Genomic DNA, 24,769 nt, shown 5'->3' with positions numbered 1-24,769 from the left:
CTCAAGCACTGCTAAAAATAAATTCGTGTATTTATAGACTTCTTTGACAGCAGCCAAATAAAAGCACATTATCATATTTTGAACAGAAAGCACAAAGCCGAGTGAGCTTGTGCTCACGTCTTTGAACTTGGCTCAAACTTGCTCTTATATGGCTGAGTTGGGTTATACACCTGCTCTTTTTCCCCTCCTACCCCCATTTTGTTTCCTTTGAAAACTTTTTCATACTGTTGTGCTCTTACCTAAATATAGTATGTTAATTTGAGTAAACAGCAGGTCCTGTTTTGCATTCATGGTGCACCTTACAGGGCAAGAAGAGACTAAAAAGTGACAGCAAAGGAACCGCTAAAGACAATATTCAGGATGGGAAAGACAATATTCAGGATGGGAAACAGAGGGCAGAGGCCCTGGGTGTGTGTCCGTAATCAAACGAGATGAGATTGAGCTGCTGGAATGCAGGCACGGGCTGGCTTTGTGGCAGTGAACTTTGGAAAGTTTAGTCATGGTCCAGAGGTCACCTGGACTTTGTGGCAGTAGGGGAGCAGTGAGAATCGTCACGTTATTTCGATGCAGCAAGCAAGGGCAGAAGGAGGTGGAGAAGGACAGCGAGGAGGACGAATGACATCTGTTGTGATATCTTCCGTTGTGTAATACTGGGGTTTAAACATCCTGGAGCTGCAGAGCTGTGGAGTGAATGCTGCTTTTAAGAAGTGAAAATGCTGAGATGAAATGTATTGGCAGTAAAAATAATACTGAGAATGTCACTGTGGGAATTGTCTTACGTGCTGTATAGACTGGGCTTCTGTGTCTCTCTATATAAGGAACATGTAGAAAAGTTGCAAAGTTCTTGCAGAAGCTAGCAGCCAACTCTTTACTCCTCAACCCTGCCATCTGCTCGCTGTGCCAAAGGAACAAGCAGGAATGCAAGTCACGGTCCTAGTAGGAGCTAGGGCCTGGATCCTTTGAGTAAAGTGTTGTAGCTGTAGTGGGGTAGATAGACCCATATCCATGTGCACCAACTTGATAACATAATGCTCAGTGAAGCCCCAGTGCCCCCTTGTTCCTTAAAGGGCTTTTTTTTTTTTTTTCCCTTTTCCTTCCTTTTTTTTTTTTGTGGGGTCAAAGGTTACAAAGTGGTTTTTAGCAGCAAGAGCTAATGTCAAAGGTACAGAACCATGATGGTGCTCTTACTACAGGCAAATGGATGTATACATGACCTGCTTTTGCTTAAGGTAGTGTGCTGCCAAAAATCAGGATTGAAGTATATTGCTGTGAACAGCGACACAAAATGTGATTTAGTTTTGTGACGTTGTAGGAATTTAAAAATAAGAACAACCAAAAAAAGCCCCCAAACTCCTAACAACAACAAAACCTCTAAAGAGTGATTGGTTTGTGTCTAGGTCAGTATGAGCTGGTGGGGAGTGCTTTGATCTAAAGGGAAAAACTACAGCGTATCGGAAAATGCCGGACAGTGAACCGCGGGAAAACCAGGTAACGTTGATAGTACAGGGGCCTCTCAGGGAGGGTTTGAGTAACACTTGCAGAGGATAAAGGATGTATTTGAAGAAATGCTTCTAAGGTGTAAAACTTGTAAGGTGTTTTTCAGAAGACAAGAACTAGGCTGTGTTGCTCCATCCAGTGCCAAAATCATGTCAAGAAATCGTAACCTCGAGATTATCTAGGGAAGGGCATTTTATTTTGGGGATGGCTCAGTCAATAGCCACGGCAGGTTTTAGGACAGATGGAATCTGACTAATAGCAAGAAAACCATTAGCTGTAAGTACAGCCGTTATAATTGAAACTGAGGCCTCCAGGCATCTAAAAAGAAGCCAAGAATCCTGTCTGTGGATTTTTCTCTTATAGTAGCACATTTAATTTCTGCATGCAAAGACTTAATAGTTACAAATTACAGTGCTTCTAAAGATTTAACTGAGTAGATGAGATCAAACAAGTTAAGACTTAAATTCCATTCTTTATGCCTTCTGTCTAATGATTAGTACAGTACTAGAATGTGCACTCGTTTTTGTCTTCATCTTTTCAGGTTTTCTAATGTGGTCTTGAATGGAGAAAAAGGTTATATTGATGGCAACAAAACTCAGGTTGCAATTGGTATGGCCATGTGGCACTGAAATCAGGTTGACTTCAGGGGCAGACTGACATGGTTAGTTGCAAAGAACATATACCAAAACTGATCTGGAAAGTCAAACGACTCCTGTCTCGAGTGGTGACATGTCCCTTCCCGGTGACAGCCATACCAAGTCCACTGGGAGCAATTTTAATGTCTCCAAATGTTTCAGGTTGTCTTTATAATTGGCATCATCCCAAACACTGCCAGGGTAGGCTGTGAGGTTAATCCAGAGGTTAAGTATGCTGAGGGTTTAATACTTTCCTTGCGTCTTAGTGTGAAATCTAGTTTGTGCTCGAAAAGCACCATATTATTTTTCTAAAAGATAACTTTGCCATTTTAATGACAAGTCACTCAGACTTCTAATAATCTGTGAGTGGAATTTAACATGCAGATGCCTCTCTTGAAATAAGACTTGAGTGTAATTCACACTACAAATTTTATCCATAAAGTACTTTGGTTTAAATTGCACAGGGAAGTTTCAGATGCCGGATTTTGATTTGTAATTATTGTTGGATCAATGGCTGAATGAATTCCTGGGATTGGAAGGTTGACACCAACTATGTCCCCCTAAGTTTTATTGCTTTGTCTTTCTCTATGGAGTAAACACAGTGAGATCTTGTCTTACGTGACAGATAAGTGTAGAGATACAATGGCTCCCAGACCTGAGGATTAAAGACCTAAACTCCCCGTGCAGAAAATGGCTCAATCTTGTTGAAGGCTTATTGGCTGCTCACTCTAACTCTAATTAATCCACACGTATATCTAAAATACATTTCAACAACTACCCTCTACAGACAGATAATTTTATGAAGGAAAATACAAATACTTGATACAAAAGAAAGATGAAGCTTGATTTGATAATTTTCCAGGTGTTTATGGCTGATGTTTGCATGTTCAGAGGCTAAATTGATGATAAGATGTTCTGCTGGAAATATGTTCATATTCTGAAAAGCCTTTAGTTGCCATTAGAGGCAGAGACCTCTGTAAGGGAGTATTTTAATTGAAGCCATGAGTATTGGAAAGCCATAATTGCACCTTAACTGTTATTTTAAATGTATGATAAAAGGATGCACTCCTTAGTTAAACTTCAATTTTGAAGAGATTTTTCTTTCTTCGTAAAGCCTTCCCTGTAAACGGAAAGGCCATCAGAAATAATCCTGTTCTAGTGGCTTTCCATTTATGATCACTCTTAACTTAAACTGGAATAATGCCTTCTGTAGATATATTCAATCCAGAGGAACACTGTGTGCTACTGCTTCTTGATACTTCTTCGTACTTCTGCAAAAAAGTTTGTCTTCCGCTTGCTCATAAAGCAAAGGTCGTCACGATATCCTTGAACTTGTTTAGGGATTTCTGATGTGCAGTTATATATTAGAAATGCACTATGGAGTTCTTCATTATTCCTGGAGTTAAGGTGCGTTCCTCAGCTACTAAAACCCCCAACAATCTAACACAGTTAACTGAGCTGTAAAGAAACATCCGAGTGAGTTTTGGTTGTGATGTTACTGGTTCCTGAGCTGTGGTAGGGATAGACAAATCTGCAGTTCAGAGGTGAAATAATAAGTGGTTTGAAATGTTTCTGCTGCGGGGTGGTGGGGGGAAAGAATTGGCTCATTTGTAAAACGACGAATGTAATAAGAGTGAGGTGTTTTTCAAACAGAATTGAAGCAGATGCACATTTCAATTTTTGAAATATTGTTTTCTTAGAAACAATTACGAATTACAAACAATTGAACAGTAAGGGGGAAGGGAATGAAAACAGGTAAAACGGTTTTGAGATATCATAAACCCAAGATATTTGAATCAGTTATCTTTTCAGACTCAAGTCTTTATTCTGATGCTGACTTTAAGAGCACCCCCTGCTTATCAAAGCAAAATATTTACTTCCCTTCCATATGGCTCTTTGGCAATATTCTTTCTTAGATCATAAATTGGCTTCACTGTGGATTCTAATTGCTTAGTCTCGTGGGACAGGTATTGGTGCTGGACTTAATGTAAAGCAAATGAAAACCATGGAGTGTTTTTAGCTCAGTGACATGTTGCTGGGGAGGCATTAGTTCCACCGAACCCTTACGGCCACCTGCTGCAGGGGGGGATAACAGGAAACTTTTGTAAACAAAGCTTCCCCCCCCGCCATGTTCTGCTTGGCTGTGTTTTCTATTCCACGGCTCATTTTCTGTCCTGCTCTGTAGTACACAAAGGAGTTGCATTCTGGATGAGCCTGTCTGTGCGGAGCGTGGCTGCTGGGAATGGTGGTGCTCTTGTGACATATGCCAGCCTTCCCGGGGGGTATGGACGAGGGCTTCTTAATTTCTCCTCCAGCTTAATTGCTTCCCCTTCCAGAGATGGACAGCAAACACTTTGGGCAGAAACGTCAAAGTATTTCTCAGTTGCTCTGTGTTTAGATGGCTGCTCCTTCAGCCTGCACACAGCTGTGTTAATGTGTTCCCTGTAGAGAAGAAATTGCACCTCCCTTTCCTTCCCCCGGGTTGCGTGGACAACTGTGTGCGGATGGTAACAGTACTGCTCCCGGTAGGTAGGAGTACCCGGAGGCAGCTGCAGCTGGATGCTGAGTTTTATGCATATTTAACTGTTGTTAAATATTCAGGTATGGAAGGCTCTTCCAGGCTGTCCAGGTGGTGGTATGATGCAGCATCTGCCCCATGTGGGTCTGGATTTGCATGCTGGAGGAAGCACGTTGCGCTGCCTCTCGCAGAGCGGACAGATGGTATCCGTAACCTTGATGGAAAGCACACAGCACAGGCTGAGGAGGGGGCTGCTTTCTTTGAAAACATGGGGCTTTGTATGGTGTCCACTGCTTCAAACTGTTTTCGGACACGGGGGGGGAAAGAGAAGCTAAGTTACTAAAAAACTGCGTCCTCGATGAGCCAGGTGAGCGTGGAGAGCACACGTTCAGCCCAACAGCTCGCTGGCCTGCAGCTCAGCAGTACGTGTGACAGTGATGGCTGGGCAGTGAAATCAAGCTCATCTTTTTACAAATCTCTGCAGAGATTGCTGAGAGTTTGGAATAGATGTTTCTTGGACAGGAGGGGCTGTAGACAGTCCAGGAATAGATACAACAAGCTCTTTATGGACACCGTATGCCAGTAGCTGCACTTCCATGCTGTTGTAGAATACAGTAAGTTATCTATGGGAGATAAACACTTGCTGCTTCTCATGGATTGAGAGATGTGTCTGCTTGGATTTAACAGGTTAGCTTTAAAAGACAAAACTGGCATCTACTGTCTAAGGAAGCAGCTGGTTTTGATGTTCCTCACACTTCAAATTGAGTTTCTTAAGGTGGTTACTAGAGATGTCTCTGTGTGTGTTATACTTTTGTAAGGACTAAAGAGGTTTTGGTAATCACTACCGCATGCGTAATGCATTCCGAGAGCAGGAATGGAAGGATGCTCCTTAGGATGGAGATCTCCACAAACATGAGTGCATGCAGGCAGATGCTTGAAAACTCTGCATAGTGGATCTGTATTAAAAAAAAAAAAGCACATCTGCACTATCATACTCTCACTTAAGATGGCTTAAACCAGAGTCACTTTCTTTAATAGGAGTTGGAGAAAATATAGGACAAAAAAGCGATTAGCTATGTTCTTTGTGAAATAGTGGGCTGTTTCAGTGAATGTTGTTAATTGGCAGTTGTAGGTCTAATACCCAGCCAGTTCGATAAACTTACCAAGTGGGTCCTTTCCAAGCAGTCAGTGCATGTTGTGCTTTCATCCTGAACTCTCTCTGGTTACACCACCTGCCTCCCTGGCACAGCAGAATTCAGTTGAGTACCTGATTTCAGTGTGCTTGGGGAGAACTGCCGTAACGGGTAATTCTCTGTTTGCAGGGACGTACCCTGGGCTGCTCACAGAGGAGCGGTTCCAGCAGCATCACTGATCATTTTCTACTTTGTTGCTATGGCACACACTGGGAACTGGGCACCTGCTGTCTTTTTCTTTTCTTTTTTTTCTTTCAAAATGGTGCCTGAAAAGGCTTCTTATATAACTTACACTGGATCTTGCAGCCAGTGATTCATCTGTTTACCCTTGTGTTAACTTATCTCCATGATTCCATTTCACGCGGCAGACGGTGTACTTCCATGTGTGATTTGCACCGAGATCCATCCGTTAGACCAAGTACCAACCCCAGTTCAGTTTGTATATAGTTGGATTCGAGTTTTAAGCTTTATACCGTTCGGGACTTCAGGTGAAACTTCTTTTTCACTTTTGGTGATGGGAAATCACATCTAAACTCTTTCTGCTTTTCTGCAGTCAAAATGTATTTATTTATTTTTTTTTTAAGGATGCGAACACACAGCACGTGTGTGTAGGGTAATGGTGACCAGTGAACTGAAGTGTATGGAGCATTAAGAATAGTGAAACAGAAAGCTTTCTATACATTCATCATAATACAAAACCAGTATTTAAAAACATGGAATGCTATCAAAGAGTACTTTTTTTCCTATGTCTTGGAGTGACAAAGAGTCCTGAGGCTTTAGCATGAGGTTGGTACCATGTGGAATTTCTTGGAAGGCTGTGCATCCTGTGATGGGTTTGGTTTATGTTGATGAAAAGGTATCTATCTCCTCACTTTGACAGTAGAAGCACTGTAATAATGTAAAATAATCTAAAACTGATGCACCGTATTGGAAAAGAGCTGCTCACTTGCTAGAGATAATACAAAGCTGTACATCTAGTACAAATACAATGAGTAAAATATAAACTAACACTACTGAAAGTGCCAGTATAAATGCATTTATGAACTTCTGAGCTGCAGCTCCATCAAGTAATGTGGAGATGTCAGCTTTCACTGCTACTTCTGTTTTGTTTCTCTTCTGTAACAGAATAAACTGTCCAGCTGTAAGTACAGGACCGGTATAACTATAAGCCAGTACAACTGGTGTTTACTAATTAGATGTCCAGTTCTGCATTATTCACCTACTGCTGCTAGCACAGAGGAGTTAAAGATTCCTATCTGACGTGGGATAAGAGAATTCATCCTTACTAGAAACTGTATAATATAGGTGATATGGTGCACAATAAAGAGTTATGGTACTAGAAATTGAAGAGGGCATTTTGGAAAATTGCTTCTACTGAGTATTGAGTTTTGGTTAAGAGCAAGAATAGAAAAGTGAAATAGCTAATGTGATTTTAATTTGTAGTGTTGCTGCAGAATGTAAGTGCACTCATTTTTATTTTTGATTATATACAATAAAACTTGCGGGTTAAAAACGCTTCAGGATTGCACATACCTCTGGAGCACTCACTCATTTTTTAGGTAAGAGCATCCTCTGGCTTCAGGGCAAAGGATTTTCCTGAGCCTTTCACTGAGCCTAGCCCTGAGGTGTGCCTTTTCTGGGAGTTCCATGATGAAGTTCTTCACTACCTGCTCTGGGAAGACACACAATCACAGATTTTAACTTTCCAGTGGAAAAACTGGAGGTGGACCTAAGCGACTGCTGGTGCTAGTACAGCGTACAGGGAGTGTGTCCTGCCTTGTTGCTGTGTGATCCCCCTCAGAAAAAGTGGAGGGAGCTGGATTCCAAACCTACCCACGAGGTGAGTGACTTGCGTTTTGCCGTAGTGCCGTTTCATTCCATCACCCGTTTTATTTTCCGTTAAAAGGATTTCTCAGACGTGCTTGCTAATAGGGTAGCAGTCTCAGTCTGAAGGATTTCAGACAGCAGTTGTAAAGACTATCTAAAATGCTTGAGGGGAAGTGTTCCAGCTCTGAGTCCTCCTATAATTGAAAAAAGCAAAGTATCTCGTAAATGTTGACCCTGTGCTATCTTTCAGGCTGACTTGGCGGTCTGGGCTGCGGGAGTCTCTTAATTACATACCCCATCCAAATTGATGAAGGTAATGGTTTCCCTGCCAGGCAGCATGATGCAGGCTGGTTAGTGCTCAGCCTCCCTAGAACTTGCAGAGAGCACAGGCTGCCTGGGAGCTGGTGTGGCTGGGGGCTGGTAGCCTCTTGTCAACAGGATGTGCATCCAAAATATTGTCTCCTTTCACACAGGCTGCAGGGCAGAGATGAACAAGTGTTGATCCCTGGCATTACAGTCCGTGTCAGCTTTGAATTGGTGACTTCAGCTGCTGCTTTGGCATGACCAGTTTGGGTTCATGGCCTTGGGGACGTTGGAGCGTGCAAGAATTGCTGGGTTATCTTTCTGTATTTCCCTGTCTGAACTCCCCAATGGACATGGTCCTCTTTGTCAGAGGTGTAACTCTCCCCTTCCTCTAAGCTCTCTATGTGCTTCAAGGAGTTGCTGTAATAGCCAGAGACTTCTGAAACAAGGGACGCTGCAGGCTGGGAATCTACTGCTGTTGAGACAGTGGTGGTGTTTCCAAATGTATGCGATAAAAACATGGCAAGGATTACTGGGCCCGTGATTTCTGTGGGATTGCAGCAGCTGTGGTGTTAGTTAGCACCGTGTTTTGCTGTCTTCTCACGTGTGTGGTGGGTTAGTGTTCCGTGTGCACTCCAGCTGATCGCTCCGCAGTTTCCTGCTGGGTAAAACTGGGATGATGCGTGTACAGAGGGAGAGAGGTGAGGTGAGCAGTGCCTAGCCTCACGATGAACTGCACCTTCTCTGGGATGGAGCCTTTGAGCCAGGTGCTGACTTTCTGATCAGGTGAGACCAGTGTGAGAAAGCGGAGAGGAAAGACTGACCAGAAGCCGCTGGAGTCCTGCCAGTGCGTTCAGTGGTTTCAGAGCATTGCACTTCAACTTCCAGTGCTGGTTTTTGGATGGTACTAATTACTGCTATCCATCTCCTGTTCGATTCCTATAGGCTTTAGGGCAGAAGAGATGGATGTGGAGATGCTATAACAGCTTCTGTCGTCTTGGATTAAGAGATTCCCCTGGCCATATGTTTAGTCATTATTTGGGAGCGAAGTAATGATGGCAGACAAAGATGTGGTGCCAGGTTTGAAGGCTGTTTGTTATATGCCAGTCCTTAAGCTTGCTGAATATCACTAGGTCAAATGTTTTAAGTTCACTAAAATCAAACTTCGTATCTTTCTGTTAAACAAGGTAAATACTTGTTCTGGTTTGTGACATTGGAACACTTCTAGCAGTTTAAGTTGGTTTTTTTTTTTTTTAAAAGTAAAAAATCACATCAGTGACGTGTGAGTCTTTCTGTTATTCTTCTTTTCAAGGAAAAACTTCTGTATGCTTTTTCCTGTTTTAGATACACAGGTGACAATGTAATAAGCATCTTTCTGAAAAGTGAAGTAGTGACAAATCCTTGAGCAGCACTGCAGTAGGGAAGCTCAGTTTGCACTGTTTTTTCTTTTGACGTGTTTGAGCTCACCTTTAGTCTGACTTCACACATCTCCTTCCAAAGATTGCTTCTTACTAGCTGCATCTTATCTGTTCCTAACCCTGATGTGCATCATGTGTGACGTGTCAGATGTAACCTTCTGAAAAAAACTTTTTGTTCTGTAGGAAGCTTTTAGAGATCCTGTCTGGTAGGGTGCTGAATCAAATGGAAGTGCTAGATTCAAGGTGGCCGTTAGACTTTCTCATGTTATTTGGAAAAGAACAAAAAGATTATTAGGCTCTTACTGTTCTCAAATAATCCCTGAAAATAGCGGCTTTCCTACTGTGCAAGATAGTTTTTTTTAATCTCAGTATTAAATCAAAATGCAATGCAGTAATTGTGTTTCTGTAATTGATTTATTCTTTCTATTAGTACTTTGATGGGCAGGCCCAAGAGCATGTTTTTCCACTGAGTTCTCATTCCTTTGTTCCATTATGCATAATAACTGAGTCCTGCTGAAAGGGCTATAATTAGTGGTGAAATGAATAATTTTTCTCATTCTGAAACTTACCTTGTTTAAATGCCTCTGACTGGACAGGTCTTACTATACTTGATATTTTATTATGTCTTTTAAGAGTCTTTGGCTCGGTAGAATCTTTCTGACCCTGTCTGATGTACAAAGTCTAGCAAACTAACCCATTTTTTGGAAAAGAAAATCCCCATCCCATATGCCTGTGTTGCTGGACATATTGTTTTGTACGATGCTGGCAACGCACTGATGCTGATCTAGGCTTACTTAGCAGGAGGGCGAGGGCATGACAGCAAACTTGCTTTCCTCTGAGCTCAGCGAGGTTTGAGATGCTTCCTGCACGTATAGTCGACTCAGGACTATATGTATCAGGACTCTATACTTATCCAGGTATAAGGACTCCTGGAATAAGAGCATTTCTTTACTTAACAGAGTATCGCACATCTGTTGTGATCCATAGGGGCACGTAACATCATTTAGACACAGTAAACTAAAATAAAAATCCTGGCAAGCTCCAATATTGCCTTTAGATGGGGCTGGAATTTCCCCAGCAATACTTACCTTATTTTGAATTGCTGCTCAGAAGATAGACCTGTGGAAACTCTATGCTGAAGCATGCTAATGCCCACTTGTGATATAAGTAGTATCATTGATATAGCCATTAATGAAGTCCCCCTGGAGCTTTTTTCTTGGAAGGTAATCTGTTCATCTGCGTTGCAAAAGCTGAAAAACTTCATATACTATGAAAGGACAACCTGTAACAGGTGTAGCTTTCTGGAGGCAAGTTCTGTGCTCAAAACAAGGCTTAACCAAATGCATTGATTCGGGAATTGCTCTGTAAAGATTTGCTCCAATCTTTTCCTCGTGTGAAAAATGAAATTAGAATGCTCTTCAATATGTGGTTAATGTATACTCATACCTGTAGCAGGTCTCCTAAAATCTGGTTTTTTAAAAAATAATACATCTTCTTGCAAGCTACAAGAGTTAATTTATTTCAGCTGGAGTAATTATTTAGTGCAGAAGCTTGACATGGTGTTGTAAACCTTGGCTTTTACCCAGGTCTTTGTATTCTGATGGGAGTGACCCCTCTGAATAGGTGAGGAGATATGACTTGGCCCGTTACCACATGGGTGGGTGTGGGGCTGTGTTTTTCTGTCCTGCCATGTAAAGCAAAATTTTGCATCCTGCACATGGATCTTAGGCAAGTAGAGTTTTAAAACTGTTGTTTCTACATTCCATATAATCTGTTTTTATGGAACATTGCCATAACTGTACTCATTACCCAAATAAAGTATCTGCTAAGCTCGAAATTGTTGCAGGGTTAGTTGTGCACATCAGTCTATATAATATGCCTTAATGGTTATGAACGATATTTTATTTTGGAAATGATTACTTTCGTGAGTCAGACTCAAAGCCAGTCTTGAAGCTGCTTTTGGAAGCAGCTTTACATTGTGCTGTTTCACTTCCAAGTATAGCTTTTAGCATAAACAACAAATCAGATAACATAGGACTTTCAGCTTTTTTATTATTGCTTTAAGAGGGAGGGATAATGGAGAGAATTGAACATTTCCTGCTGGGGTGAGCCAAAGACTTGCTAAAATCTTTTGAGTGAGGAAGAGCCATTGAATGAGCTCTGCTTCTGAAGCTGTGCTGCTTCTGGGATTTAAGACCCTCCTGTCACCTAAATCAACAAGAGACTTGCTGGTTGGGAATGGGAACCTCTCACATTCCCAATTTGAGTGGCTTTTCTCTCTCGTGCTTTTCTCAAAGATTTCTTCAAAATCGTGATATTCCTGTAAATGACTGAGTTGTTACGAGCTGAAGGCATCCCACCAAGAACGTCTTGTGGAAAAATTGCCAACAAACTCGGCAACTGTAAGCCAGGATACTTCGTTTGTCATTTTCCTGCTTGGTGTATTTGTAGGAGGATAGTGGTGACTGTCTCTTGGGTATGCAAAGCAAAAGGTGATGGGTCATTTTGGTAAGTGAGTGGAGATGTTTTCTGAAATACCTGGTTTTCACAGATGTGGACTGACAGATGGAGGGTGATGGCAGTGCTTCATTTACACTTAAATAAAAATCATTCAAGATTTTAATAGTCACTTCGGTGCTGTCCTTTTTGCACTGACTTTTTTGTTTGCCTTTGCCTTTGGTTTTTGGTTCAAGGTTTGTTATGATGGTACCTGTTCCTTCTGGCCTCTGCTTGCAATGGAATTACAGTAAATACTGCTGTTAGCAAAGTAGCTTCTGCTTCTTTTGACTATAACAATCTTAGAGAGGATGTGTTTTGCCAAATTTCCTACTGAGAATGCAGTTCCTGAGGTCAGGAAGAAGACAAACTTGTACTTCAGTGGGGTGTGCAGGTTAATATTTAGCTCTACTCAAAATGAAATATTGGAAACCAGCCAGAGATAAGAGGAGAAATCTTGGAGAAAGCTGCGTGGCATTTATCACATCACTGATGGAACCTAGATATAGATACGGAGTATATTGTGTTTAAAGTGAAGTACTCTAGCACAACAGATATGATGTATATCGTAACACTCTCTTTCTTTAAGGTTTACCTTAAAAGAAATAATGCAATATATTGCCAGAAACTTCTTCACCTTTCTCCTTGTTTCAGCAGTGATGGTACCGTTTCTTTTGCCTGGATCAAAAGGAAAAAAAAATAATACAGAGCCCAGCGCATGGTTACAGCATGGGCAGAAACATTCAATATTGATCCCAAATCCTGGCTTTTAAAGAATGTTTAAAGAAAATCTAATGCTTTATTTCAAACTACAAGTAGTAGGGCTTTTTTCCAGCGATGTGTTCATTCAGCTCTGCAAACTAATTACTTATTCCCTGAGTAAAATTGACCATCCCTGAATAACTCTTCGGAATTTACTCAAGTAAATCTTAGCCTTGAAAACGCAAATTTAACACTTGCAAAATTTAGTAGCTTTTTTATGGTTAGGGATCCTAAAAATAAAGAAGGGATGATGGTCCATCTTCCCCCATGGGTAGGTGCACTGAACTGAGAGGCGTTCAGCCCTGGGCTGCAGGCTCGGTGCAGCCGGGTGGCACCCAGCAAAGAGCACCCTGCAGAGCCCCAGCCTTTACCCTGCCCCTTTTCCTTGTCTTATTTAAAGTACTTCTTGAGTTGTAGCAAGAGGAGTAGTGAGATGATGGAAAGGAGGTCTAGGATGGCTGGATGTTGCTTCTAGGGACCTCAGAACGCTTTGGGCTCTGAGACATTTTCCCTTTCACATGGTTCAGCAGGTTTTGTTATTCCAGTCAAGAGGAAAGACAGAAAATTAAGACATTAAAAATCTGGTCGTCTCAGCTATATTTGAAAACTTGATAGTACAAGCAATTACATATAACATCTTTTTCAATTGTGAGGCTTCTGTTCTGCAAGATGTCATTTGCTGAAAATTGAGTGTGGGAAGGTGTCTGTTAAACACTGTGTTCATTAATTTTTTCATTACTTATGGGGATGCATAGGTGAGTTCATTTCTCTTCCTTCCCTTGTGTGCATGTAACCTTCAGGGATAAGGTAACATGTAGAAAAAGCTGCTTTCAGGTTACCTTTTGTCTATCAGAATATGTGTATCTAAACACCTAACAACTCCAAGTGACCAGACAGGCTTTAAAAAACGAGAAGGGATGTAGGACTCGTGAATTGACAGTGTGTCAGCTTTGAATCATGAAGCTGCAACCCCATGCTGGACGTTAGCCCTGTGCCAGTCCTTTCCTCACCTCTCTTCTGGTCCATCTGGTACGTGTTCAGGTCTGTTTGCAGATGGGTGGCAGACCGCTTGTGGTGTTCGGGCGGGTGCCAGGGCGGGTACCACTTCTCAAATCTTGCGCATGTTTACGTGTTAAAATGTTTTGGATAAAATATACAGCTGGAAGTAGAGCCATTGGATATCAAATCCTGTCTTCATTAATAAGAACTGACAAAGTGTTATCTTAAGTATTTATTGAAGAGCTCTTCCGGGTGTGGATTTGTGAGATTGTTTTTCCATTCTGTGTTGTTTTATAAAATCTTTTTGATACTCAGCGAAATAAATCTTTGGATTACAGATAATGATGCCACTAGCACCCAAATTCTCAGCGCTCTTACAAAGGACAAGAGTGTTCTTTGTATGGGCAGATACTGCGTTGGGTCCACCAGATGCTACAGGAAGTGTTGATAGCGGTGAGAGATCCTGTTACATGAAAATCAGCATTCTTCCTTAAATGAAGGGCAGTGATGATTCTTCATCACCTCAACTAAAAAGACAGTTGTAACAATTTCAGAAAAGTGGGGTTTTTTGATCCACAATTAAGCTCCACAGCAAACCTCGTGAGTTCTCACGTTGGCCGGGTGTTCTGGATCGAGAGGGAGACTGTGCAGGACAGCTGCTTACGGCATTCTTCTTTCCAGGCAGAAGTTGATTCATTTTACTTTGGGCAACAGAATTTCCCACTGTGCTAATTTCTCTTCTGCTTTGAAGTATTCGATGATGTTAACTGTCAGGAACATCAACTGATACTCCTGCTTGTAGGCACACCTGGCCACCCTTCTGTAACCTACACTCAGTCTGCTGAATTACAGCTCACTTCCCACTCTCTGGCTAAATTCATTTTACCCTCTTTCCTCTTGCTTGTGCTTTTAAAATCACCCAGACTTCTTTGAGCTTGAAGAAAATAATGTTAGAGCATGTAATGAGGGGGGCAGAAAAAAAGGTCAATTTTTTGTACCTATTTCTACAATAGATTCTGAAAATTAGATATTAATAGTGTTTGCTTTCTGGCATTAGGCTTATGAAACTTTTACTAGGTGTAACTTTTTCTACTGCCCCTAGCGTAATGTGCAAGTTGTCACTGGAGATGGAAGTCATTCTAATAAGAAATTGGCCTTTTTTTTTTTTTTTTCCCTGCTCCAGTCAGCTGGGGAAGATGCTTTAGTTCCTAAAGAAATACCCTTCCCTTTGATTTTCAAGGAGGCAGCTTTGGTGCGAGCTTATTGTCCCTTTGGTGCCAGAGTTGGCAAGTTCCTATTTGTCACCTTTTTGTTCGGGTCCCTGGTAAGATTATGACATGGAAAAAGGGTGTTTTGAGGCTCTGTTTTGCTCTGGAATCTCCTGCTTTGCTTTGTATGTTTGATTCCTGCTTTTGCAGAGCCTACTAATGTGTTTAAGGTTTCTGTAGCATCGAGGCTGGATTGTTTTGGAGTGAGGAAGGAAAAGAATTGGACAAATGGTTGTGTTTTCTTCTGGGTTTTGTGTTTATTCATGAAATGCTTGGAAAACTGTTTCTGTTTCTCTTTGGAGGAGGAAACCTTGTTAGCGTGAATGACATTAATGAAACTTCCTTACTAAAAGATGCTGAGGGGAGGGGAAGAGGCTTTGTTCCAGTTTTGATTGATAAAATTATCTCACCTTGAGAAAACTATGCCCTTTAAGAGCTTCTGTAACTTAGTATAACTTATCTCTCTTTCTTGAAAATTCAGAAAGTGTGGGTTTTAAAATCTTTTTAGTTACTTTTATTTGCATACCTTAGCCCTTTGAGTAGTGCCTAATAAGCCTGGGGATTTTATTTGCCTATGACCTTTTCAACTAAAGAGAGAAGAAAGGCTTTAAAAAAAAAAAAAAATAGGTACAAGCTAATCTACTTCTGGAATAATGTCAGAGGCTGGTGCTTTTCACTTGCAAATATGGCACATAAATCTTCGTTATTGCATGTTTACAGAAGGCCTCTACTGAGGGTTCAGAGTGTGTCAGCATGGATTTTAATATTGCAGTTACTGACTTCAACTGCTCACTGTTTTTTAACTTCTAATAGATTTATTCTAAACCTAAGTAGACTGGTTTCTTTTTCAAATGTCTCATTAGTAGGGAAATTACAACAAGCCTTAGAAAAACTAACTGAAATAGGAAGGGAGAGAATGCATGAGAAAGTCTTACCATTTTTAGACTCTCTGGCTTATAAATGCTGACAGTAATTATGTTTGTGTATTAATTAACTGTTTGTGTATTACTTCACAGGTCTGAAGGTGAAAGTTCAAGAAGCATCAGGTATGTGTACATTCTACTTTTTTCATCTTGATGTCTTTGTTCTAACAAAATAGCTTTATTTAAAAGGCACAACTTTATTTAAAAGCATTAAACAGATTTTTAAACACGTGGTTTTTATCGATTCTACTTAGCATGCCATTTGTATTTCACATAAAGGATCTTGGACCTTGGATAAGTTCAGTAATAGGTAACATGACCATTCTTGAAGGCTTCCATCTCCAATATGGTTTAAGACTCACATCTTAGTTTTGAGAATTGCAAAAAAAAATACATAGTTTCCTGTGTTTTCAGTCAACTTGCTGTGAACCAGCTGCCTGCTGGTTTTGGGGGGCAACATCTGTGTTGGGGAGAAGCCCGTGTGCTTGTTCAGACTTTCTTAATAGTCTTCTCTTCTTTACTTGACAGTGAGACCCTTCATTGACTCATTACTAGAATACCCATTATGCACTTGGAATATTCATATAATTTAGAGAATTTAATGTAATTATCAGATACTTTAGTTTTAACTTATTCATTTAGTATTTTATACATGTTATCTCAAAGATTTTTTTGTAGACCTACCTCTAAAAATGTGGCTGTGTGAGTCAAACCTGTAGAACTTGTAACAGTGCTCTAAGCAGGACTGAAGCTTTAAAATGACATACTTGAATCTGAAAGTGTTCCATGTTTATTAGACCATTACAGTTAAGCAGATGCCTTGATTCTCAAGGAATTTGACCATTGATCAATGATAACAAGGTTCAAAATATTGCCTGTGGGTTCATGGTAATACCCTGCAGCTTGTTTGGGGAGTTATCAGGACTTTATCTAGAGGTATCGTACTTTATTTCTTAAAAAAAAAAAAAAAAAAAACCACAACAAAAAACCCCACCAAACAAAAAGCCCACAACAACAAAAAGCCAGGACTTTCACTTGCAGAATTAAAAAGCTGATTCTTACCCACAGGTATGCAGACTATCTACAAACACAGGTGAATTACAAAATAATCAATCTGGTAGCAGAAAACCAGAAATCTGTAGGAAGTGATCAAAGATCCTCTGAAATACTTTTTTTTTTTTTTTAACAACAGAAATCAAAATCAGTATGGTATGACCTGAGCTGAAGGCTGTGCAGGGGCAGTTGGTAGCATGTTTTTAATATACAGCATTGGCACTGGACAGAACCCTAAGCTGCTGGAGTTAAGGTGGAAGATGCCTGTGCTTTATGCCCCTGTTGGTGTTTTTAACTCCCAGTAGGGTTGCCAGTAGCCTGGTGAGCTGTGGAAGGACTGGTGTGGATCAGCTATTGCAAACTAAAATAAGCCCACTGGCATGTGAATGTACAGCACTAAAATTGGGGTCACCTTTCAACCTGTAACAGTCGTTCTTGGTCTGACCTGCGGAGTCTCCTGTGGGATTTGGTTGCCCAGATAGGGAAGGGGGTGTGTGGCATCACTGGTCAGAGTGGAGTTCATCTATCAGAGACCATATTTAGAGGCATTTGAGTAGTGTGAATGCCACATACTTCAGATCTGGTTTGGGTGCTGCCTAGAAACTAAACGTGAATAGAACTCCAGCCCTTGCTCCTAGCGTGCCTCTCAATGAACTGGGATTGTTTCATGGAGGGGGGGTGTATGTGTTATTTGGCTAATAGGCTAAGGGACTGGGCTGCAAGGCTGATGGAATAATGTTAGTATGTCTTGCCAGATAAATTCCACACCTTAAAGGAAGGAATTTAGTCTATTGCTCAGACTGGGTGTGTTTACAGAAACTGGTGATACTGCAAAGGCATATTTCTCCTGTGTACAGGCTGCAGGGCTGGGGTGGTGAAAATCAACACCATGTGTTCTCGAAGGAAACCTGCAGGCAATCAGCAGGAGTCTTGGAGCGCTGATATAATCTTCTGTTTTGAGGCTGTTCAGTGAATTAATTCTGTTATTCAGCATGAACTTGAGTTACTCCAAGACAGTTCCAGGCTTCTGTGATGGCCTAAAATCAGGCTAACAGATGACTGCAGTAGCAGGCAGCTCAAGCAGAAGGCAGAGCCACACTCCTCCTGAAACACTCGTTCAGTCCAACTCTTCCATCCTCCCTCTCAAACCGTGTTTCTTCAGAGGTGACATGTCACTGAGGGTGTGCTTTTTTATGTTTCTGCCTGCATAAAATCCTGGTCAGCCTTTGTCTTGTCATGAGCAAAAGCTCACTTAGCTCTTTATCTATATCTAGGTAGCTTCTTTACATTGTGGTTGATATGCTTCATACAGTTTTCCTTTTTTTGGCAAATGAAGATGAAATGTAATCATCTCAAATGAAATTATAAGGTCATTCGAGGGGATAGTACTTAAACTCTGAAGAGAAGAATTGTCATTCCTGCTCACAAAAACATCAGCAAAATACCAGCGAATCAGCATGCTGACCATTCTGTGCCAGTGTCTTCTGCCAAAACCATTCAGTTGAAGTCATGAAAAAAAGTATAGCAAGAAGCTGCAAGCAGGTGAGAAGCCAGGAGTAAAGTGTCCTGTCTCTGCATTAACTGGACAGATACCATACTGAGTGGAATTAGTTAAGGGCTTAGGTTTGTGGTCAATAAGCAAAAGTATCGGTTGGGATTGTGGTGTTAGACTCCCAGTGGCATGAGCGCTTAAGATGAAAGGCTTGCTCTAAATAAATTCTGAGATGCAACCATTTATTTTTACCTCCTTTCTGCCGGAAGGTTGTTTGGAGATCAGAGGGGTGATAGTTTGACCTGGATTTCTCTGTCCCTAGAAGCCTGTACCTATGACAGTTCAGAGGCTTGTTGCCTAGAAGCAACATCTTTCTCCTGTTTGGTGCTACATGGGTAGGAGATGAACCAGGGCAGTAATTGACTTCTGTCTTTGATCTGTTTCTCCCTCAGCACCTGCTAGAAACAGTCTCTTGAACTCAGTGTGGGTCACAGCTGATGCTTTGGAGTGATATGGGCATTGATTGTAGAGTCTGAACTAGATCCATCCTTCTCATGTCCCTCCTTACATCATCCTCAGACCTCTGCACCGTTCTCATCCTCATTAACCTTCTAATTCTTCTAGGAGGGTCTTTTTAGAAGTTTTCTCTGAGAGTAAATGGAAGGATTAAGATTCAAAAGGGCAGGCAAATACATGTATCTTGTGGGGATTTTTTTGCTTGTTTTGTCTCGCGCCACACATGCCTATATGCATGGGATTGGGAAACTTTGGGATCAGTTTGGATGTCTCTTGGATTTGAGTGAGTGTAATCAGACTCTTGACTGAGACGCTTGTTTTGGAATAGCTGGGGGTTTTTAATTGTACAATGGAAGATCCAATACAAGTGATGCTTTAGAATGTTATACTGTTGCTCAGTTGCAAAACTTATTGCTTTGGTGGATTTGTTTTCAGTAGCTTGTCTTAAGGATGAAAATTTATCCAAAGGATGTTTTAAGTGCTCTGAAATGCATTAAACACTGCATCTGACTATGCAGATACCAGCTTGATGTAGAAAAGCAATATGATTCTAGATAATACACTGAAACAATTAAAACTAATCTTTATTTTTTCCTTTGGCTTTCTCATTGTGACAAAAAAAATAAATTATCTCATTATTAGTACAAGCCTTTAAAATTATTCCTGCTTATAATATTGTTGTCCTGTTATAAACTTGCATTGGTTTCCTTTTGGTGAATGCCATGTAATTTTCAAGCCTAGCTATTTGTTAAATCTATTACAATTGATAAATTGCTTTGAACGTTTTGCCTTCTCAGACATAATGAACACATAACACAGTGTGAGCTACGAAATTGTCAGTGTGATGGTCCGTTTTAATTAGCTGCCTTTGTTCACGTGTTTTCAGTAGAAAATGCAATTTGTTTTACAAGCAATTTTAATATTTAGTAGTATGACCTGACAGTTACAGAGAAGAAGGTACGTATGTGGTATAATCTATAGTATCAAAGTTTGCAAAAACTGTGGGTCTCAAGGTTTAGTGGCTAGAAGATGTTCCTCTTCCTTCTACTACGGACCTTGTGTGTTTAATGAACACAAGGCAACAGGATGGAGGATTCAAGCAGTGTACCAGGTGCAGAGGGACTCAGACGATCAGTGGCTTTGACTAGCAAACCTCTAAAGCCTGCCTAGAAACAATACCTCTATTCTGCCTTTTCTCCTTTCCCCATTTTCGTTCTTGTAAGAGGTTAATAGTAGGATGAATGGCTTAAAGAGATGAGATTTGTGAGAAGAGATGAGAAGTTGTGGATGCCCCCTCCCTGGAGGTGTTCAAGGCCAGGTTGGACAGAGCCTTGAATAGCCTGATCTAGTTGAGAGGTGTCCCTGCCCATGACAGGGAGGTTGGATTAGGTGATCTCTGAGGTCCCTTCCAGCCTGTACCATTCTATGATTTAATTAACCGTTTCCCTAGGCCTCCCTTTGTTCCTTTGCTGCCAGTAAAATAGGTGACATGTAGCTGCAGTCAACTCAGAATTATTTCTCCTCACAACTGGTGTTCCTGGTGTAATACTTCCACTGCAGTTGGCCCTTCGGTCAGCCGTCAGCAGCACAGAGCACCTCTCGGACCGTGCCCCAGCAGCCATCCTCTGCAGAACGCGTCTTCAATCGGGCCACTGGTGCTGACCTGTCCTCTTTAGGATTTTTTGTTCCTTCCCAGTTGAGTGCTTTTGAAAGGAGAAATGAAGCACAAAATGGGGTAAACTCTTAAGTAAATCATAAAAGCAGGAGGTTCTCGTGGCTCCTGAACTGAGAGGTGCTGAGACAATTGCCAAAAAAGCGTGGTGTTCTTGTGAATACCCACATAATTTAAGAAATGTGCAAAGAAAGAGGGGAGAGCCTGGAGGATAGTTTAAAAAAAAAAAAGAAAAAATGAAAAAGAGGGCAGGTGAAGTACTAGCTATGGAGAAGATGTCAGCTAAATAATTCAGCTGAACCAAAAGAGAAGTCTCAGTCTGTAATTCTCAGCATGTAAATAGATGGAGGACATGGAAAGCTGTGCGTCTGTTGAGAATCATGCGAAAAGGCTAATTTCTTGTAAAGATGTACATTAGATTAAGTGGAAAAGTAATTGTCTAATTTACTTTAGAGCAGGAAAGGATGGTAGGACATCAGCCTCACTCTGTGCTGCTGCCATGCCGAGTGGGAGGAAAGGCTGTTAAACAGAGCTTGGCAAACTCCAGGGACCCAGCCAGGGAGAAAGTCTAGCAGGAAACAACGTTTCGCTGGGTTTTGTGTTTTGTTTTACCCCAGTAAGATCTTCGTTAACTGTGTGACTCAGCCTCCTCTCTGGTGACCTGCAAAGTACAGGTTTGGGGAAACTACACAGATTTGTACAACTAATTTTCGAGTTCAAATGCCTTACTGTGCAATCTGGATGACTCAGGGACTACACGTAAAGAGGGCCTTTGCTGGCTGCTTTTCATCGTCCCATAAAGATTTTTCTACAGTTTAATAATCAGTCCTTAAAATGTGTAAAATTGCCATTTGTTACTAATTTAGAAAACAAAAAATTTCCCCCTATAGATTTCTGCATAAATGTCAGGCTGATCCTCTACAGTGGAGTGGAATACGATTAATTTCTTGATGTTAATTTAAATCAGTTTTATTACTGCTAACAGAAATAAAATATATGGAAACAGCTTCTAGTAGCTGAGATGGCTGAGCAGTTGCCAATGGCTTTAAAATTATGAAGCTTTAATCTGAATTTCAGAGTGAAAGGACTGCAATACATTCCTTAATTTGTCAGGCCTGTTTCTGTGTCATCTTTAGTAGTTAGCTCCACACTTGTGATGTCAAAAAATATGTGTGTTTTTCCTAAAAACAGTATGAAACATTTATGGAATAAATGAGTGAAAACTATATATAAAGAAAAAAGTGAATTAAGATTGGGAGTACATATTTCTTCATAAAAATCTATCATGCTGTGCAATTTAGAATCCCATGAAAGGTGTGCTGTAATACAGATGCTTTTCCAGGAGCAGGAGGTGGTATTGATGTAAAAGTCTTAGTATAGAGTGCTCAGATCTGCACTCCGTTTGTAGTATCACAGAATGGTCTGGGTTGGAAGGGACCTCAAAGATCATCCAGTTCCAACCCCCCTGCCACGGGCAGGGACACCCTCCACTACACCAGGTTGCCCAAAGCCTCATCCAACCTGGCCTTGAACACTGCCAGGGATGGGGCAGCCACAGCTTCTCTGGGCAACCTGTTCTGGTGCCTCACCACCCTCAGAGGGAAAAATTTCTTCCTTCTATTTAATCTAAATCTCCCTTCTTTCAGTTTAAAGCCATTGCCCCTTGTCCTATCACAACATGCCCTTGTAAAAAGTCCCTCTCCAGCTTTCCTGTAGGCCCCCATTAAGTACTGGAAGATGCTGTTTCAGTTGTTGGTCATCTCCCCGAGCAAAATTCATTTTTACCACACACCATATGCTCTCTGTGTCTATACACTTAACAGATATTTTGGAATTGAGTGACTTCATTGGGATAACTACTTGCATTCATCCCTTTGTGCTGCAGTTTTGGACTGTGAGTGATTAGACTAAGTACAGCAGGTCCGTGGAATCTGAGGCTGCGAAGGAAGGACACTGCCCCAGCAGCCTTGCAGAAGAGAAGGCTGTGAATGGAGTAACGCAGCGCTGCCGGCTCGATTCCGTGATCAGGGCCCAAGTCCCGGGAATACTGTGCAGGCAGAAGAGCTTCACATGGAGATGATAACTAAGAGAAGGATAACGGTGAGGTGGGGTACCTGAGCCACAGGGTCAGCGACACAGCAGTGAGCAGGTTTTCTGATTTGGGTCTCAATGACTTGCTCAGGAGACTTCAGCTGCATCCCTGCTTTTAGTTCTGCACTTTGATGATATTTAAATACAACAGAATATTAAATTCCAGCTTTAGATAAAATTATAAAAGTAGTGAAGGCTAGAGATGGAGGCACTAGTTAATGAACAATTGTAAAAGGAGAGTAATATTTTCTGAGTAGATCTTCTCTTTAGTAACACACATCCCTTATTAACATCTCAAAGTCAGATTAAGCCACTATTAATAAACTGTAATTTTTTTTTCTCCAGATATTCTTGGAACTGATGAAAACAAATTAGCCCTGTATTATCTGTGTCTGAAATCTTGTGCCAGCATTCCTGTTTATACACAACTAGAATGGCTTTTCTGCCCTTTTGACTGCCAGAGGAATACACACTTATCTATAAGAATTAATACCAGACTGGTTTTATTTTTCCCCCAGACTTTGTATTAGGGTTATACCTTAGAAATTGTTTTATGAAACGATATGTGTGGGATTAGCAAGGCTTAGTAAAATCAATTATTTGGGAGAAGCCAGAGTGCTCAGCAAGTTTCTCGTAACTTGTTTCTGCTGAGCTCTAGTGTTGCTTTGAACTTGTCTGTAAAAAGCTCTTCAAGCTTGTTAATTGTTTAACTTTTTGACTACTTAAAAATCCAGTGGTTAATTGAAAGACCTTGGATGCGTAGCAACGTCAGTGTTGTCTTGTACTGTTACCTCTTTGGCCACTCAGAACTTAATTTGTAATTGGGAGAAGAACTGGAAGGGGGGGAAAAAAACCCAAAAGCTGGTGAAAACAATGTGGTGTGCTGTCAAAGACTGTGGTAGATGTTTGGATGACAGTAAAACCGGATAAACTCTCCAAATTATGCATACTAACCACTATTCACCATTTCACCACTGGTGAAAGCTCTGTTGAAATGAATTACTAGTAAAATGAGATGTGTGGTGGAGAGCTATGTGACTTGCAGGGGCTGGGAATGCCTTTGCATTGCAAAGTGAATGTGAATTGTGTTAATGGTGAAAGGGTTCGTGGTTAAACAGGAATATTCACACTCTTCCCTGTTACTTCAGTAAGGCTCGTCTCTAAGATATGGTAAGAAGGCAACAACTTGTGTGTCAAGCAGAATAATTTTCTTAGATGTTGCTCCTTCTCTGGACAACCACTTTATCTTCAGTGATGTGGGATGATGGTTGATGACAGTCTTTCCCCATCAGCCTCTGAAGAAAGTCACAAGTTTCTTTGTCAAGGGAAACGGCCAAATGGAGGTTTGGATGGTGTTTCCAAGACGCTTGCCAAGCTGGGAGAGAAGGTGATACTGCTTCATGCAGCCAGGTTAGCTGGAGTTTTGCATCTCTGCTTTTAGTGCTCTGATACATCTGAAACTGCCACGTAGCCTACGCTCCCCACCCTGCTCTCCTTGGTATGCTGAGAGCTGATTTTTGAGAGCAGAACATGGCCATGTGTGAGCTCTAGTTGACAGGGAGTCATTATTTGAGCTCTGTAATATAGTTTTCGCAAATTTTTCACTTCATGTTCTTTTTACTTTTAAGTGGAATAACTCACGGCAGCAAAGCTTTTTCCTCGGAGGTAATTGCGCTCACTGTAACAAAATAACTTGGCAGTGTCACTAGTGGCATTTTAAGTACTTGATTTTCAGGAAAGGGCTTATGGAAATTGATTGTAAAATGCAACTAGACCTGTGAGACTTCCTGGTGATACCGAGTGCCTTAATTTTTTTAAGTACCCAATTCAAGGTGTTTTAAAACTTTCTGATTTTGAAAAAAGGTTGAGTGTATACCTCAACAATTGGCCCGTTTCAAATTACATATCTGACTTGTCAAGCAAAATTACTGATAAAAAAATTACTGATTTCACAAAACCTTGCCAGTCCAGTATTGGTAGCTAATCAGTGTGACATTTTAGCCTTGACTGGCTAAAACAGTAGATGTTTTGCCTAGTAAAATTTCAGAAAGTTAACAATGTTAATGTAAGGAAAAAGCACACACCTTATTTCATAACCTTATACTG

At 41.0% G+C, this 24,769-nt stretch overlaps 1 protein-coding gene across 2 annotated transcripts in view; it reads left to right on the top strand.

The window, feature by feature from the left end:
- IQSEC1 (IQ motif and Sec7 domain ArfGEF 1) overlaps positions 1 to 24,769 on the top strand; it is a 346,404-nt gene that overhangs the window by 58,145 nt on the left and 263,490 nt on the right. For both annotated transcript variants that reach the window (XM_086618777.1, XM_086618776.1), the window contains exon 2: positions 15,933 to 15,962. In XM_086618777.1, coding sequence (XP_086474903.1) covers positions 15,933 to 15,962 — 30 coding nt within the window. The remainder of the gene's footprint in view (positions 1 to 15,932; positions 15,963 to 24,769) is intronic.

This window comes from Tauraco erythrolophus, chromosome 12, assembly GCF_009769465.1.
Source record: "Tauraco erythrolophus isolate bTauEry1 chromosome 12, bTauEry1.pri, whole genome shotgun sequence".
Taxonomy (NCBI): domain Eukaryota; kingdom Metazoa; phylum Chordata; class Aves; order Musophagiformes; family Musophagidae; genus Tauraco; species Tauraco erythrolophus.
This window is presented reverse-complemented; position numbering and strand designations above follow the sequence as displayed.